This window comes from Artibeus jamaicensis, unplaced genomic scaffold (genome assembly GCF_021234435.1).
Source record: "Artibeus jamaicensis isolate MK-2021 breed Jamaican fruit bat unplaced genomic scaffold, CSHL_Jam_final contig_332, whole genome shotgun sequence".
NCBI classification, from domain to species: Eukaryota; Metazoa; Chordata; class Mammalia; order Chiroptera; family Phyllostomidae; genus Artibeus; species Artibeus jamaicensis.
Genome location: NW_026521788.1, coordinates 4,840,721 through 4,858,880, shown reverse-complemented (window position 1 = coordinate 4,858,880; position 18,160 = coordinate 4,840,721). Strand labels below are relative to the sequence as shown.

At 37.1% G+C, this 18,160-nt stretch overlaps 1 protein-coding gene and 1 pseudogene across 4 annotated transcripts in view; one reads left to right on the top strand and one right to left on the bottom strand.

Annotated features, from left to right (window-relative positions):
• The window catches only part of RNLS (renalase, FAD dependent amine oxidase), a 332,787-nt gene extending 327,115 nt beyond the window's left edge, over positions 1-5,672 (bottom strand). For 2 of the 4 annotated variants that reach the window (XM_053663986.1, XM_053663985.1), the window contains exons 1-4: positions 5,431-5,672; positions 4,554-4,659; positions 3,793-3,935; positions 720-878 (exon numbers count right to left, since the gene is read on the bottom strand). In XM_053663986.1, the coding sequence (XP_053519961.1) occupies positions 720-878; positions 3,793-3,935; positions 4,554-4,659; positions 5,431-5,548 (526 nt within the window). In that variant the 5' untranslated portion in view covers positions 5,549-5,672. The remainder of the gene's footprint in view (positions 1-719; positions 879-3,792; positions 3,936-4,553; positions 4,660-5,430) is intronic. The other 2 variants (XM_037156646.2, XM_037156645.2) reach the window with 2 other exon arrangements.
• On the top strand, positions 2,737-3,444 carry LOC119057761 (destrin-like; annotated as a pseudogene).
• Positions 5,673-18,160: the final 12,488 nt, after the last annotated feature.

The following is an 18,160-nucleotide window of genomic DNA, read 5'->3' as shown; positions in this document are numbered from 1 at the left end:
CATAGGTAGAGGCAAAGCAGATCCACAGAAAAGTTTTTAAGAATCCAGGTAATGAGGAAATCTAGAGACAGAAAATGGGTGACAGTTCATTTAGGGTTAGGGGACAGAAGGATGCAGGCAAGGGCTTTAGGGTGTGGGTTTTCTTTTGGAGTTATTAAAATAGCCCAAAATTGAGAGTGGGAATGGTTGCATATATTGGTGAATATATGAAATACCACCGAAATGTATATTTTAAATGAATGAATTACATGGTATGAGAATTACATCTTAAAGCTGCTTTTGAAAAAAGATGGGGAGAAGCCAAGTAAAAGGTGAGCCAAGAGATCCCAAGCGGGGAAGAACATGAGACTCTTACTCAAGAGCAGTCAGAGATGAGGTTTGCCAGAGGTTCACCTAATTAATGCTGTGTCATAAAAACCTTCTTTTCTCCAGGTGTCCACAAGAAGACTACTATCCTTGTAGGGCAAACTACTGCATATCCATCAAAATTATTTACATCTTAAAGGCAACAGCAATTAGAAAATCATTCAACTTTGAACTGGTTAAGGGTTTCAGTTTGACCAAGGCTAATACCATGAACTAGGCCATCTTATGCTTGTAAAACATTCGAATCAAGAGGATCCATACTATTAGACCCTTTGCTAAGAGAGTTAAGCTGAATTCATGCTCTCTCAAAGAAATCCCATTCCCAGAAGTAAACAACACAGGCTGAGACTCACAGTTGGCGATGTCGCCTTGAAGCTGCAGCATCTGAGGAACTGGCATCGTGAGGACAACAATATCAAACTGCTCAGGGGAGCCTGTTTCCTTGGAGACTTCCCACTTGTCATTTCTCAGGTTGATCTGGGTCACACATTGTCTGAAACAGATATCAGCACCTGTTCCAAAAGCAAAATCATGTTCACGTAAGCAGAATTTTCCATGTGAATAAAGGGGGAGAGAAGAGTCACCTGGGTGAATAAATGGTGCACTTTGTCCCCTATGTCCCCTGGGGTTCACTTTCTTACTTTTTTCAGCATTTATTGAGAATTCATCTCCTTCTGGCACTCCTGGCCTACCTATCAATGCCTGCTATGGGGCAAAATATTATTACAATTAATAATAGTAGTAACCATAGCTATTTTTTATTAAGCATCAGCTACATGACAAGACTACACAAAGCACTGGATGCACGTTATACCAATTAATTTCACAGGTAAGGAAACAGATTCGGAAATGCCATGCCGTAATTTAAAGCTACCTCTCTCTGACTGTAAACTCATTATCACTGCAGAGCAAGTATACATTTTAGTAAAGGTGTTAATTCTTCCCTCTAGTGATAGCAAGAAAGAGCAATATCCCCTATTAAAGAAATTATTATTCCCTATTAAACCTGAAAATGGTCTCTGTAAGAGAATCCAAGTCCTTATCAATGGATCAACTACCTTAATTAAGAAGAAATTAACAGAAACACAATCTAGAATATCCTCTTACTGCATTTTCCATTTTTGGACAGAAGGCATTTTGGTAACTATTTGAGTAGTTATTTGATTAATATTTTGTTCCCTTCTAATCTGTAATCAAGTCTGTTTTGTTTCTACATAAGCATACAGCCTATAGAGTACAGTCCTTGGCACACACTAGGTATATAATCAATGCTCGTTTGATTATATAAGGCAGCGATTTTTAGCCTTTTTCATCTCATGGCACACACAAACTAATTACTAAAATTCTGCAGCACACCAAAAAATATATCCTATGTTTTGCCAATCTGACAAAAATATAGGTATAATTTTGATTCATTCACACCGGAGGGCTATTATTGTGTTGGCTGTTGTCCTTTTTTATCCGACAATCTAATATTCTTCAATGCCTTCCCACTGCACATAAGACAAAGTATAAAATCTTTAATATTGGTTACAAAGCCCCTTATGATCCTGTCTTAGTCTTGAACTTCATCTCATCACTTTCTTCCTCATTCACGACTCTCCAGTCATGATGACCTTTTAGTTCCTCAAATGTACCAACTTGATCCTATATTAGAACAGTTCCAATTTCATGCGTCCACTGCATGCAATTATCACCACTCATTTCTTGGCCTAGTTTCCTCTTGCTTACCTTTCGGGTACTGATGAAAACAGCAGTTGCTCAGTGACACTTTCTTTGACCCATCTCCCCCTCTCCTACCTCTGAAACTAGTTAGATCTCCTGTACATTCTCTCATAAGGCTCTCATTCCTTCTTGGCATTTATTAAGTGCCTTTGTGTATATACATAGTCTTTCTGTTAACAGAGGTAGGAACCACTTCTTATTTACCACTGTTTCTTGAATATTTATAATATTTAATATTTTATTAAATATTTATAACATGTAATAAATTTTAAGTATATAAAAGCTATAAGGATATCAGAATATTAAAGTTTAAACATTTTACAAAAACAAATATGTTTCTGAAATATATTTACTCAATTTTCTTCCCAGCCTTCTTCTATTTCATAGAGAAAATCTATATTCATTTTTGTACCATAACTTCCTACAAATAGGTTCTAGGGAGCAGCAGTTCAGAACTGATCAGACAAAATCTGAAGAAATGTAAACAATGTCTAACTAAATGCACTGCTCTAGAGAGAGAGAGAGAGTAGAGATAGATTTATTATCAACATAGTCCAAACATGTTATAGAATGGTTTATGTAAAAAGTCCCATGAGCATATATTTTTCAAAACAATAGTTATAAACATGTCACTTGGTCCTGCTGCTAAGAGAAGGATGCTCATTAGACATTATGACGACTGCCCCCCAACTCCTTGTCCTGCTTTCCCCCTGCCCGCCATGTCCTTGCAGCCAACCCTGAATTGAAGATGGCCTTGGGAGTGCAAGTTGCTGATGAAGTGTGTTGCATTTTTATGACATGAAACTTAGGAAGTGCTCCACACTAGAAGAAATCAACAAAAGAAGGAAGGCTGGCATCTTTTGTCTCAGTGCAGACAAAAAGTGCATCACTGAGGAAGGCAAAGAGAACTTGATTCTTGGTTGGAGATGGTGGTGTAGCCATTGCCAATCCTTTTAAACATTTTGTGGAAATGCTTCCTGAGGAAGCTTCTCACTCTGCTTTGTTTGATCCAAGCTTTAAAACTAAGGAATCCAGAAAAGAGGAAATGTCATTCTTATTTGTTTGCTTTTTTGAGGGCACCAGAACTAGCACCACCTCCGAAAAATAAAATCGATGCAAGCTCCAAGGATGCAGTCAAAAAGAAATTTCAAGGCATAAAACACGAATGTCAAGCAAATAGGCCAGAAGACCTGGGCTTGTATTGCTGAAAAGTTAAGCGGATCCTTAACTGTAGCTTTTGAAGGATGCCTGTGTAGATCATTGTTCAGTGCTGCAAATCAAAAGATTTTGTGTTTAATGTTATCCTCTTGCTCTATAAGTAAAGGAAATATATTTAGGTCAGGGTCTCACTGAGGGGGAGCTATCGTGCCATCTGTTAAACTAAATATTCTACAAACATGTGCAAATGGCCCTAAATAAATCTAAAATCTAAAGTTTAAAAAAGAATAAAAATAGAAAGGTATGTGAATAGATAAATAGCGACAGCCATGTAGATTAATAGATAAATGCATAAACACTTTTCTAGAAGCATACATTGGACGCTGTTATTAATGATTACTTCAGGGGAAGAAAACTAGCTATTGAATATCGAATAGGACAATATCTTATCATTTTCTTTATAGTATTAATATTTAATTATGTGTATAATTTTTATTTTAAAGTGCTAATTTTAAAAGAAGGCAGAAAAAATCCTACTCCCACCTGATTCTTTCAAGTAATGTTTAATAATTGAAGAAATTCCTTGTGGGGCCACAAAGTTGCAGTCTCCGTCTTTCACCACCATTCCTTCCACAGGAGAGGTCAGAGGCCTCAGAATGCCAAGAGCTAACAGTTCGTCATAAAAACTGAAATCAATCAATATATATAAGATAGTTATATGTTATAATTAGCTCTAACATACCATATTCTCTCACAAGAATTCCTAGAGATTATAATATTAAATAATAACCGGAAATTGTCATATGATCAACTCAATGTATGATTTGTGTTAGTACAGCATAATTCGGGGGAAGAACAGAAACGTTTCGAGAATCCATAAATCTTCTGCTGACATTAATCAAGAGCCTATTTTCTTGTACATTTCTAAATAAGTAAATAAATAAAGTCGGCGAAGATGAACTGAAAGTTATTCAGTACCCCAGTTTTATTTAAGTTGGTGAGCATTGACTTCCAACACAGCTATTTCATCTTCTTCCTCAGCACCAACACAGTGATTCATATTTACCGGGCCCTTCCTCTGTGCCATCTAACATCTCACCTGACCTTCACAACAACACTCTCAGGCATGTGTTACAGTTTTCCCATTTTACTAGGTAAACCTTTTAATGCTGAAACCACCACAAATAATATCAAAATAATTTCACTATGTTACAAGAAGCAAAGTTTAACCCTGTTAAATATGGATAGTTTATTTTTAAGTCATACAGCTAGTTAAGACTGATTCCACTCCTCAACTAACTCACCGGTGGTGTTTCTTGGCATAGTGAGGCGTGCGTGTGACGTACTGGGCACCCAAGTCCACTGTGCTCTGTGGGTTCTGAGGACTGCTGCTGGTGGTCATTCTTCCCCCTTGAATTAATCCACAGGAAAATGTCTCTGCATTAGAATAACCTTTTGCAATTAATGCTATTCACCCCATCTTACCTCAAATGGGTAACCTTACGTCTATATTAGAAAAATTGTTTTTTGAAGTTGAAGATTGTGTCATCCAACATTGATAGAAAACAGTTAAAAGAAAATTTGGTCACTGTGATTTTTTTTTTAAAGAATGACACATGAATAACACAGCAGTGCTCAGTACTATGTGTGGCGCATACAGCTAACTCGAATGAAAGCAATGAATGAATAAAATAATGAATGAAATGTCAGAATGAATCAATCAATGAATGCTTTCACTCTCTGAGTCAGGATTCATGAGAATAACTGGATACTGTAAACTACATCTTCATTGGGTCTTGGTCAATGGGTTTTGGGGGATCCGCATAATTTGGAGAAAACTGCAAAGGCACAGGCAGGCCAAAATGAAAAATCTATTTATCAGCGACAGCGGTAGGCCCAGGCTTGGCAAACTCCGGTCAGGATCGCTTCCCTGCAGCTGGGGCCTGGCGCGTACTGGCGCAGCACCGCCAGCCAGGCAGGGGTCGCCGCCCCCACCCGCGGCCCCACTCCGGCCTTTTCCAGCGGCGGAAGTCTCCGATCACGTGATGGGCGCACACCGCACCGTCCGGCTGGTGGGTAAACTGCATTTTCCCCAGACTTTTCCTGGTGAGGCCCTGGCTACCTCAGAAACCGGCTTTCGCCCGGGCTTCCTTTCCCGCGTTTGGCCAGTAGTCGACCCACCTGCGTCCCCAGCTTTGTCCCACACAACGAGATGTAAAGGACCTGCAACTTCCTTTCGCAGCAGCGCTGCGCACAAGCTTCCCGTTAGCCCCGCGCCCACGATCAGCACCCGAGCCATGACCCGACGTCTCCGCGGCGACACTGCCCGGCCAGCAGTTTTTTGCCCGGCCGCCGAGACCCAGCTGGCACCGTCCCCTGCGCAGTCCCGGCGGCCGGCCTGCAGGGGGCGGAGAGGAGGCGATCGGAGCTGAGAGGCAGGTCTGCCCGGAGAAGAGCGGCAAACTTGGACTTCCCCGTTGGTTCGCGGGCCCGGAGCCGGCGCGTAAAACCGCGCCCGGCCCTCGCTTAGAAAAGCCTGAAAATCTTACAGGTTAGTGTGACTGTCCGCCTCGGGCTGCTGTTGACTACCACGTGCCTACGGGGTAACTGGCACTGCCTGGTGGGGCCTTTGCTCTCAATGTTCTAAATCTGAAAGTGCGGATTGGAGGGGACATTCCAGCGACGCCAGAGCCAGCCTCCCTCCAATGCCTTAATGGCTGCTATTCACATAATAGAAAAAAGATTTTGGAGTCAAGGAAATTTTTTTCTCAAACTAGCCCTTGGGCTTTGTGTTTATGTATCTTTTTGAATTTCAGTTTCTCCATCCGTGAAATGGAAATGATAACGTCTTCATTTCGGATTTATGAAGATGAAAGATATTTGATGCACCGAAACACTTTAGATCACTCAGCTCTTCAGGAAACGTTTTATGGCATAACATATTATAAATGCTGTAAGGGATATAAAGGTTACCACTGGTCCCCCTCCCCCAACATGGTCCTGGAAATTCTGAGTGAAACAACAAAAAGCAATGAACTATTAAAAAAATAATTAAGTTGCATTAAATTGTAGATTTTAAAAATTTACCTAGGAAACTCTAGGGAAACAATAGGTATAAGAACTAATAAGAAAGTTGACAATGGTAGCCACTGTCCACATCATGAAGAAATCACCATGCATTAAATTGGTGATGGGTTAATATTACATATGTCCAATAAAAGAACTAAGAAGAAAATACAGTGAACATATATAGTCTAAGAAGACACTTCTAAGCATAAAAATAAAAGGTAGAACTGAGAAGAAAGATGGAATGCACAATCATTACAACTTGTATGTTAAAGTACACAACACAAAACAATTGTGAACAAATTTTTGAAACACCTATGAAAGATGAAAGTTTAATGAGTTTAAAGTTTAATCTTTAAAATTAAATGAGAATCCAAAAAGAAAATATTCCCAGATTTAATAAAATTCTTGAACATAAATACAGAAGTCCAATAAACATAAAATGTTTATATGTTTATATAAAACATATAAACATAAAAATCATGTTTAACTTTTCTACATTCAAATACAAATTAAAATGAGATGCCACTCTATTTGTTGGGAACTGCTTTTTAAAAATGTTATATGCCTACATTTGGCACGAGTGTAACAAAGCATACTTTAATATTATTACTGGTAGAAATGTAATAGGTTTACTGGAACAGAGTTTCGAAATATGTCAAATTAAAGCTATGCCCTTTAAAAGAAATATTCCAGGTCTAGATGTTTATTTTGGGAAAATAATTTACAAATGTACATTGAGATGTAGGTAAAAATGTGTGTACCTCAAGTTATTAAACACTAATGTATATAATCAACAGAGGGTTAAGAAGATTATAGCTATTCATACACCTATATTAAAACATCTTTAAAAATATGGTTTTGAATATATAGAAACATATGGCAAACTACATTTGCTGTCATGCTGAGAAAAGGGGCTACAAACTAGCAAATTCCGATTCTTGTGAACACACAGATAGATACAAGCACATATGCAGTTGCAGAGAAATATGAAAGAAAGCGTACTATTAATTTCAATTTTTTAAAGGCCCAGATATTTCTAATCATTTATTTATTTATTTGTTAGTTAAGCTAATATGTGAAACGTAGTAAGATAAGTCCCTGCCTTATTGTTTATAGTTTAAGACATTTCTCTGAAATTAAAAGCTTCAATAATACGATTCACAACATTCTAAAATCGCAGAATTTTCTAGCTTGAAAGGTAGTCTATTTCAAGGCCCTCTGCCACCACCATTTTATATTCATTACTATAGATGTTAAGTTTAAGTGAGCTTTTCCAAGATTACAAAGTATTTGTATGATGAGGCCAGGGCAGATCCTCAGTCTTTTGAATGTGTTCTGCTCTTTTTCATCATCTCCTCTTGTTTCCTCATTTCTGTTAATTGATCATCTAGCACAATCACCTCTAAAACCTCATAATCATCTCCAATAGCTTCTCTTCTCTCATCCTTCATATCTATCAGTCTTCTGGTCTTTTTGACATTCTCTCCTTTGTAATGCAATCCCATGCAGTTGTACACCAGTAAAGTATGATTCCCACTTCCACCGGAAATGCACTAAAATGCCTATTTTACTTCATTCTTGTAAACTGTGGGCATTTAGCATTCTGAAAGGTAATCACCAACAGGTTAAACATCACCTAAATTCAGGCAAGCATTAGTTCTTAACTGAATTATTACTGCTAATTTTTTTATAGTTTTCTAACTGGTCTCCCCACTCCTAGTCTGTGTTCTGCACCAAGCTCTGAGATCGGTCACACCACCCTCCCCAAAAAGCTTTTAGTAGCTCTCAAATTCATACAAAATCAAATGTAACTGCTTGGCATAAAAAGTATTCAGTGACATTTCCCCAACCTGTTTATATCTTATGTTGATAACCTTCATATGCCCTGTGTTATAGCTAAATTGAATTATTTTATTTTCCTTGAGAACGTGCTCAGATTTTCCACTTATTTGTGGAAGTGGTAAACCTTTGCTTAAGCTCAAGAACTGTTGACATGTGTTTCCTAAAGTTGTGAATTTTTCACTCTCTTTTTCTTTTCTCCTTTGATCAACAATATGCTCTTTATAAAGTTAGCCAGAATTTGGGATTCTTATGACCATTGGATAGAGCTAGTCATGTTGGCAAAGTTTCTCATTACTCTAACCTTTAAGCATTGGTATAACCACTCACCCCATTTCCCATTCCCCAAACTCCAGAAGAAGTTACGTTAGTCCAGAACTATAACTATAGATTTCTTGGTCCATGATTGGCTACGGACAGACACACATTTATGTTTCAGGGAGAGTTGGGAATAACTAGATGACCTATAAAAAGTAGGATTGCAAAATAGCTGGGATAGATGTGCTTGTATTTACTCTTCCTAGTCACCTTGACCTTTCCCTTTAACTTCTTTCCTAGTCCTGAATTTTGCAAGGCTGACTCCTTCTGTTAATCAATTCAAGCTTACAAGTCACTTAAAGGGGCCTTCTCTAATTACTTGACCTAAAACACCCACCCAGTGACTCTATTCCATTAACCTGTTTTTTTTTCTTCATGACAGTCACTTTTAGAAGTTATTTTGTGTTTATACCCATCTACTTATTTATTGTTTATTTATTGTCTTTCTCCTACTAGAATTTAAGAACCAAGAAGGCAGAGACATTTTTATATTAAACGCTAGTATCCCCGGTGACTAGAATCAAAGTTAGAATTCTCAGAAACTGAGAATTCACTAAGTTTTGGCCTAGAAGTTATATAAGCCTTTTGAAGACAATACTTAAAGTAAGATATGGTGAATGGCTATTCAGTTGAATGATTGCAATATTAAATATCTTTTTTCATAGAGTGTTTTAATGCTATAATATATGACTGTAATAATATGTCATGCCAGTCAGCAGAGGATATCTACTAGTGTGATATACAGTTCTATCTTAACTGTGTTATTGATAATTTAGATAATTTTTATGCCACATCTAATAGTTTTAGATCAAGTAAAAACAAGATGAATAGTTCCATGGGGGTACGTTATAATTAGGATTTTAAGTATTTTAATGGGCAGTCACTGAAACAAATTTAACCAAAAGAAAATTGGACAAGGATATTGAAACCGTTAACCCTTGTATCTCAAAACTAATTTTACTAAATCAAGGAAAGAGGCTTAGAATTTTGGTTGACCCTGATCATTATGCATTAAAAGTACAATAGATATGTCAGGACAAAAAGTAAATATGAGAATGCGCCATGATTAGTGAATTATAATATGCAGAACAAGAGAGGTGATAATCCAACACTTTAGACTGGCCAGATCACATCTAGAATACTGAACTCAGTGCTGGCTCCCACATGTAAGAGGATCGATCATTCAGAAAGTGGCACCATTCCAACAAAATGACCAGGATGGTAAACAGGCCTGAAGTTACCTTATTTGAACAGGTAAAGAGGATAGAGATTTCTAGCCTAGAGAAGACTTCAGGAGAACATGTTACCTATTTTCAAATACGTGAAAGGACTTAAGGGAGAAGTAATTAAATGTTTTCAGTATCCTGAAGCAATCAATGAAAACTACTAGAAAGTAGGTTCTGCCTTAACTCAAATAATATGTTTGAGGAATAATTTTAGGTAGATACATCTAAAACGGACTTCTGGTCAAGATGGAGGCATAGGTAGACACGCTTCTCCTCCTCATGCAACCACAGAGAGAATTACAGTTATATCTCAAAACAAGTACCCAGACCTGTCAGAAAATCGAGCTGCACGGAAATCTGACAACCAAGAATATAAAGAAGCCACATTCATCCAGGCAGGTAGAAGGGATGGAGCTGCAGAGATGGGTGGAGAGGTGCAGAGATACAGTGTGGTACAGAGCGGCGTGGAACAGGCAGTTGCACTTTCACTGTTTTGGATAAAAATCAGGAGGGATACCTTAGAAGCTTGTGATCCCAGCCCCAGGCCAGAACGCAAAGCCCAGAGTTCCAGTGCTGGGAAGATGAATCCCCATAACTTCTGACTGTAAAAACCAGTGGGGGTTGGAGCAGCAGGAAAAACTGCTGAATTTTCAGGATACCATCGAAAGGGCCTAAATAGGCTTAGAATGTATGCACACCCACCCATGCAGGGATTACCACCAGGGCAACAACTAAAAGGGTGCCAGTAGCATACAGGAAGTGGGTAAAGTGACTGGGAACAGGGCAGATGCTGGGCAAACCTCCAGAAGCCAGGCAGTAGTACTGCCCCCTCTCCAAGACCTCACCCCACACAGAGCCTGGTGAAGTGGGTTGTCCTGCCCTGGCAATTACTTATATATGCAGACCTAAGTCATGTATTGCTTCTTTAGTCCAAACATATTCAAAATGAAAGCTGAAAGAATACTTTTCACCTGAAACGAACTAGATTCTGCTAGTAAATAATGCTTCACACATTACAGCAATAGAGATGGTAGTCCATTGTCTTCTGATTAGACCTACAAAAGCCAAGATGGTTGCAATTGTGTCATAAGGATAGAATATTACCATAAAAACCAGCAAATTACAGTAATAGTAGATGACTATTTTGTGGTTCACTGGAAAGGGGGCAAATGTTAAAAGTGAACAGTATGGCTGGTTAACAATCACCATATAACTTTGTCCATGTGATGTTTTAATGTTTTATTCATGGAGTGTGAAAACTGAAGCTGAATGTCACTTTACTCTAATTTTCTATTTCACTTACACATGTGCCATTTTTTGCATGCCATGACAGTTTTTGTGAGTGGCAGGGCATAACATGGATTAGAACTTTCAGGTATATGAAACAGAAAAACGAAATAAAAGAGTAGAGGAAAGAGATAGTCTATAAAAAACACTGCCAATAAACCACTCATTTAAAAGCAGTTAGATAAAGGCTTCAAAACTCAAAATTAATTTCTGATAAGAACTTCAAGTACTGTATGTCAGAAAGTGTAAAAAATGTTTTAAACAGGACAAAGAAGTATCAGAACAAAGAAGTATCCTTTAAATCCCCCAAATTGGAAATGATTACATATCTGTGTCCACAAAATATATGCAAGGCTTTTCCTCAAACATGGAAGACTTCATTCAAAGGAAACAAAGGAACAGATTTAACTTTACTTATTTTGTCCAGTACATGAAAAACAAAATATGTGCATCATTTGCTAGTTTACAAAATGGCAAACAGCTTTGATGATTCAAAACTAATTTGCCACTATGTCAAGTGCATTTTTGTTTTTACCAAGATAGAACAGAGATGTCTTCCATGCTAACAAGCAGTTTTAATGGTCACACTTATTGACCCCACTCCTAGCTCGAAACATAAGAAACTGATATGTACTGAATGCTTCAAGTACAAAATTGACTGTCCTTTGCCATACTGCAGTTTACTGGAACTTGTAATAAAGACAGTATTTTAGCAGCTATAAACTTTGTTCACAGAATTGTTTAGAGATGCATGCAAAAATAAAAGATGTCATCCCAGACTTATTGGCTGCAGACATCAGTTCAGGAATTGTGCTAAATTAATGACATATCTCTGCCCTCCAAATAGAAAATGCAAACACTTAAAATCTGCTGTCCTTTTCTCTGAAAATTGTAGCATTCATACTTCTGGTTTACTTGCTATTTTTGAAATCTGACTGCTTTTAAATTAAATGTCACTATTAATGTACATCAAGTTGATTGACTTTTCCAAGCACCTCTCAAGTGCTCTGCTTTCGTGTTCACATTTGTGCTAAGAAAGCAGTCAACAAGAGACTTACTCAAATACCTGCCTCCTTCCCACTCCTTCCAAACACACCAGACTCTGTCCCACAAAGAACACAGAGGTGTTAACTAAAGAACAATTTTACTAATTTTAGTTGTTAACTAAAGTCAATTTTACTAATTTTAAAGATATTGCAATTTTTACACACTTCACTAATTTTTTTAACATCTTGCAATTGTTTCACTTTGCAGCACAGCAATTCATACATTCTACTGTACAAAATTACCGGCAAGACTGGAATAATGTATTAATGGAAGGCAACATCATGCTAATTACATTAGCAGAGAACAAAAATACAGTGAAGACAGCTTTCACTGTAGCCAGTTTAAAGAAAGAAAGAACAGGAGGAGGTTGTTGAGCAGCCGGCCATTCCTGTACTGAAGAGGGAAAGATAGAAAACTGTTATATATTAATCTGGTCTAGTGTTGAAGATCATAGTATTTAAAGGTTTGATTTTTGTTATTCAGTTCAAACTAAATGATGTCCTTTTGAATATACTTGTAGATATGTTAAGGTTTAAGTGTAAACACACTGATCACAACAAGCAGATAAAATGCCCTCATCATTTCTCAAACCATTCTCTACTAGAAAAGGATAAAGAGAATTTTTCCCCTGCTGCCTCCCATTGCAAATTTCAATGTTAACGAGTTCGGAGTGCACATTAGTGCGTTTTGATGCGTGCATAACAAGTTCCTGCTGATGTGTATTTTCAGGAGTGAAGGAAGCCAATAAAAAAGCAAGAATTTCCAGTGTCAGTATTTATGTTTCCAACATTAATAGGCAGAAACAGTAACACTTAAACAAAATGTGAAGCAGAGGATTTTTTTTGACTCCAAGGACCTGAATTCAGCTGGGCATGTCCTTTTAAGAACTTCCTTTTGTTGTAGATAGTTTAAAACATGGTCATTCCTCAGTCCTTAATTCTCCAAGTCTAGGTGTGTAAATTAACAATGTGAATCTTGTCGTGAAATTGTGGAAATAATGTTCATCTCAAAACCAAAGGATACTTTTCACATCAAAGAAATGATCAAAAAGCTGTGTTACATTCCAAAGCCAAAAAAAATAATAAATTGCGAACACCATGAAGCCATACTCCTGACAAAGCTTTGTCAATATTGGGGCCTCGCTGACTCTGTCCTATGAAGTGGCCTTCCGTCTGCCCAGTTGCACTTCCAGAGCCAAGTTTCTGTGCCACGCCACCTCTTGGAGGAGGTCCTCTTCTAACCTGGTCATCCATCATTCCGTCACCCACTGTTCCATGTGGACCACCAGGTCCTCAGTCATTGCATCTAATCTCCCTGTGATCATCACCACCACATCTGGCTTCTCGCTCCCTTGCAGCATTTGTTCTTTCTTTTCCACATTTAAATGCAGTTCCTCTCAGAACATAATTGGCTTTGAACTAAAATTCTCTGAACTGGCTTACAATAATCAAAAATTATAAAACCAAAATTTGTAACTTTTCCTCTAACACCCTTGTTATTGATGTGACAACATTGATACTGATATTCTACAACATTGTCAAAACTCATGAAGAACTCCTTCCATTCATTTTTTTAAATCAATATTGTGTGGCAAGCTACAAGCAGAAAGTTGAGGCTGTCTGGATAGCAATTTATTTTGCAGCTTTCAGATTCATTCTGTTCAATATCCTTTCTGCCTGGTCTTGGTCTTCCAGGAGGTCATTGTTTGTTCTCTAGGCCATTGTTCACACAAAAATGAACACACTAGTTTGCTAATCCTTTCTTTTGCTTGGTCTAGCCCACTGTTGAACCCCTCTATGAATATTTCAGTTCAGTTACTGTATGTTTCATCTCTGTGATTTCTGTTTGGTACTTTTTAAGATTTTTCCATCTCCATTCAAAATCCTCACATTGTTCATTCATTTTTTTTGTCCTGATCTTTGGGAGTATATATATGACTACTATTTTGAATTCTCTGTCAGGTTAATCACTTATCTTGATTTCACTAACATCTGTTTCTAGAGTTTTATCTGATTCTTGTGTTTGAAATTCCTGGGTTTTTTTCCCCATTTTTCTTGATTCTCTCTGTTAGTTTCTATGCATTAGCTAAAATAGTCACCTCTGCTAGTCTGGACAGAGTGGTCTCAGATAAGTGATTAACCTCATGAGTCAGACTGGCCCATACTCTATTTTTCTGACATTTGTGACTACTCAAACCACCATTTTTGTTATTAGTGGCTGCCAGTAATTGAGACCATGCCAAGACCCATCAGTGGCCCATAGGGGGGTAGGATAACAGTAAGTACCCAGATACTTGCTAAACTAAATGCCTGATCTTCAGTCAGCAGTTTTGGAAGTTTGAAAAATACAGACCCTGTTTAGGGAAAGATGAGGAGATGGGCATTTTTTCCAGCTCCCTGTACACTAAAACTTGGGGTGATATATGCACTGAGTGCTCATGACCACTAACGACTGCTTGTTTGTTTGTTTGCTATATAGCCTTATGTGTCTTGAAGGTGCAGGTGTGTTTGGCTTTCAAACCTAGGTGTTTGGGAGAGGAGGTCCATTGCCAGTGTGAATGACTTAAAAGTTGGGGCCATGGATATGGTGTTGAAACCCTTTTCCCTCAGGAATAATCTGGGAGTTTGGGAATCCCTCCAAATTGTATGGTGTTGTGCAGAGTGGGATTTATGGTGTGAGTGTGTTTCATCCTTTTGTACCCATCTTGAAGTGGATATTTTCGTATTTGTCTGATGTGTAGAAGTCGCTAAGGTAGTTTCTGGGTTTCTTTCAGAGGGACTTGCTCCATGTGTAGCTAGCTGTTTATTTAGTATGTCCATGGGAGTATGGCGCGCAGGAGCCTCCTTTGTCGCGATCAATATTGCTGAGGTCATTATATCTTTGACATATGACCCAAGATCTCACAAAATTAAGTGACATTATTCAACAAAAGTTTTTCTATTCCTATCTACTTATTACTATGTGAACAAGGTATCTTAGCATTTACAAACTTTCCTTAGTCCTATTTCAATTAAATCCAGCATATCAAGAAACAGTATACTGTCTTAATCCATTGGTCATGAATATTCTCTAATATTTCTTGGTTTATCTTTCTGGACCCCTGGGTTATTCACATATTCATAAGTGTACTACTTGCAGTTTAAATATTTGAGGTTTTTCTACATTTTCTACATTTTCTTGAAATTCTTTTCCAATTTAGTTCTGTTGTGGTCCAAACACATACTTTGCAATATTTTAATATTCTTGAAATTTATTAATACTTATTTCATGACCAACATATGGTCTTAGTGAATTTTTTCATCTACTTAAAAAAAGTTGGGGAGTGATATTTCGTAAAACTAATTTGATCAAAGTTTTGGCTCATCTTGCTCAGTTTTCTATATCAACAACTGATACACTATTAATTTAATTAACTTTCAATGTATGATAAAGCTTTTGGAGTTGGGCTAAATAATACTATAATGGAGACTTCAAAGAAGGAGTCTGTGCTACAAAATATGGCAGTTGGAAAAGCCTGGCAGTTGGAAATATGGGTTTTGAAATGAAGCAGGCCTGAATCTGAACCTTGACAATTATATATTGTGTATCTTTAGACAAGTTATTTAAGAGCCAGTCTTCTTATCTGAAAAAGGTAATATTGTCTACTTCATGGAATTATTTAAAGAGTCAAAGATAGTATTTGCTACAATTTTAATAGTATCAACATCTCCTTTTATATGTAGGTCCCAAATGTGGTACCTCTTCAAAGCGATATCTTTTATATTAAATCTTGGAACTACTCACGGTGCTTTTCAATATCGAAGGTCTGTGAACCCTGAAGCAAATATGAATATTGTAAGTTATTAGAAAATAAATGTTAGGCTGACAAAATAACAGTGAATGTTACCCATTCTATTTTTTAGTTTAATAGTCAGATTTATATTTCTGCACTCATATATTTTTATATAGGTCTAATATGTGAAGTCCAGAAAAAGTTCAGCCATTGTTAATATAATGAAAAGAGTTAGATATATGTATAGCCATATAAACATTTATTGATAAATAAATATTTTAAAATTGTATAAGGGTGAGTAGATAGAAATTTAAGTTATTAGTACTTAAAAAAGAATAATGAGGCCCTGGCTGAAGCTATGGATAGAGATCCTGGGTTGCAACCGAGCAGGGGACACATGAGAGGTTTTTCTCTCCTTTCTTCTTCCTCTCTTATTGTTAAAAAAAAAAAAAAGAATAATGAGTTAGTTCTGAAATATTTCCTTGGAGACAGAGGTCTATGCTTTTTATGTATTCAAGAATTCCTATTATAGAAGGTTGATGCTTAGTAGGTGTCTATAAATACTTATTACTGAATAAATGAGGAAATTGACAAAAATAAAAATAGATCTGAGGTTAAAAGAGAATATGAAAGTTCATTATTACATTAATAAGTTAGGTTAATTAATTTATATTAATTATCTTGCAATTTATTCTAAAGGTTTGCCTTTTTTTTTTTGCCTAGAGTCAAATTATTTCTTATTGGGGATATCCAGATGAAGAGTATGATATTGTAACTGAAGATGGTTATATTCTTGGCCTTTATAGAATTCCTTATGGAAAGAAAAAAAATGATGATAAATCAGGTATTATTCAATTCAAGATAAATCGTTGACTCTTTAGGGCCAGAATTTCTTAACATTTTTTTGTTTCTTCTCAGTGAGTTTAGGACAAGAAAAGGATCTGAATGGAAGTGAACAGTTTCCTTCCTCACACATCTCTCTGCATGCCCCAAGGAGAGTTTGATTTTCCACTGGCTTACTGTTCATAGAGTGGTTTTAAAATATGGTGCAACACCAGTTGTTTCTTCCAAATTTTCTTTGTGGATCACTTTACTCATACATGTTGTTCTCTGGGACTTGTTTAGTTAGTGGTTAGAAACACTCTGAACCATAATAACATTATTCTGTAGGACTGAAGAATGGCTGGGAAGATTTTTTCATAATTATGATTCTTTCCTTCAGTAATAGCAAAGAGATCAGGTGGGTAGCAGCCTCATGGCTCTTTATCACAACAAAAACTGGTTCACTAGCAGCAGAGTGAGGTGCAAAGAATGCACTAGCACTCATCACTGCAGTTATAATCCTCCATCTACCACTTACCAGAAGAATATGTAATAGGTTTCTTTGTTATTCATCTAATTGCTCAAATAAAAGCCAGTTTTTTTCTCTTTTGATTTTCTCCTAGTAAAGAATTTTTCTCCTATTATAGGATACCATCTCAAGTTCTCATTTTGAATATTAAGTATCTTTCAGAGAAGACACATTAATTTAAAACAGCCCCAATCAATGTAATTTTGGCTTCTAATAAAGATGACATCTACTAGACAGAAAGTGTTAACATAGATTTAACATAATTATAATAACCATTCCTTAGGGTAAGGCTTAAGTTTGCAAATCTTATAATAAAATATTTAAAGATAATTTAAAAATATAGTACATGCCTTAGAATTCTCTCTAAGCAGGGCAAGAGACAGGAATTCAAATGAATGTTATTTATTGATGGAATACCGTCAAGAGAAAGTAATGTGGAAATCAGGGTAGACCAGGCAAAGGAACTGAGGAGGGATGTGCCTCGGCTAAGTCTAGCTGCAGTGTGATCTCAGAGGACCTCAACGATTTATGAATTCTGCTCCCGAGGTGGACCCAGTTGTAGTTAGGGAACTAGCTTTTGCATTCCCATACCAGTCAGTGCCTGAGGCTACCTATAGAAAAAGATGTAATCTTTTGGGTGAGGCAATTCCCATTTGCTTGGGGACAGTTCTGCAGAGAAAGGGGCAATAGTGAACCCCTCAAAAGCAGTTTACAACAGCTAGGAGAATGGTGTACCTGCTTAGTAAAGGAAATCTAAGTGGGGCACCCAAATAATCTAACAGAACACATCCCTTGCACTACTCAGATTCACCTGTTTTTCACATTACACTTATTTCATTCAGGAACGGCTTTTCTAGAACTGTGGTAGGTCAGAATTTCTGGGAAAACTTATGAGAACAGGTTAGCAGAGCAAATTCCTACATCTGCTCTTGTAGCTGATTTTAATGTCCTAACTGGCACTCATAAATTCCCACCTCCACTACCCATCATAGACTTTCCTCC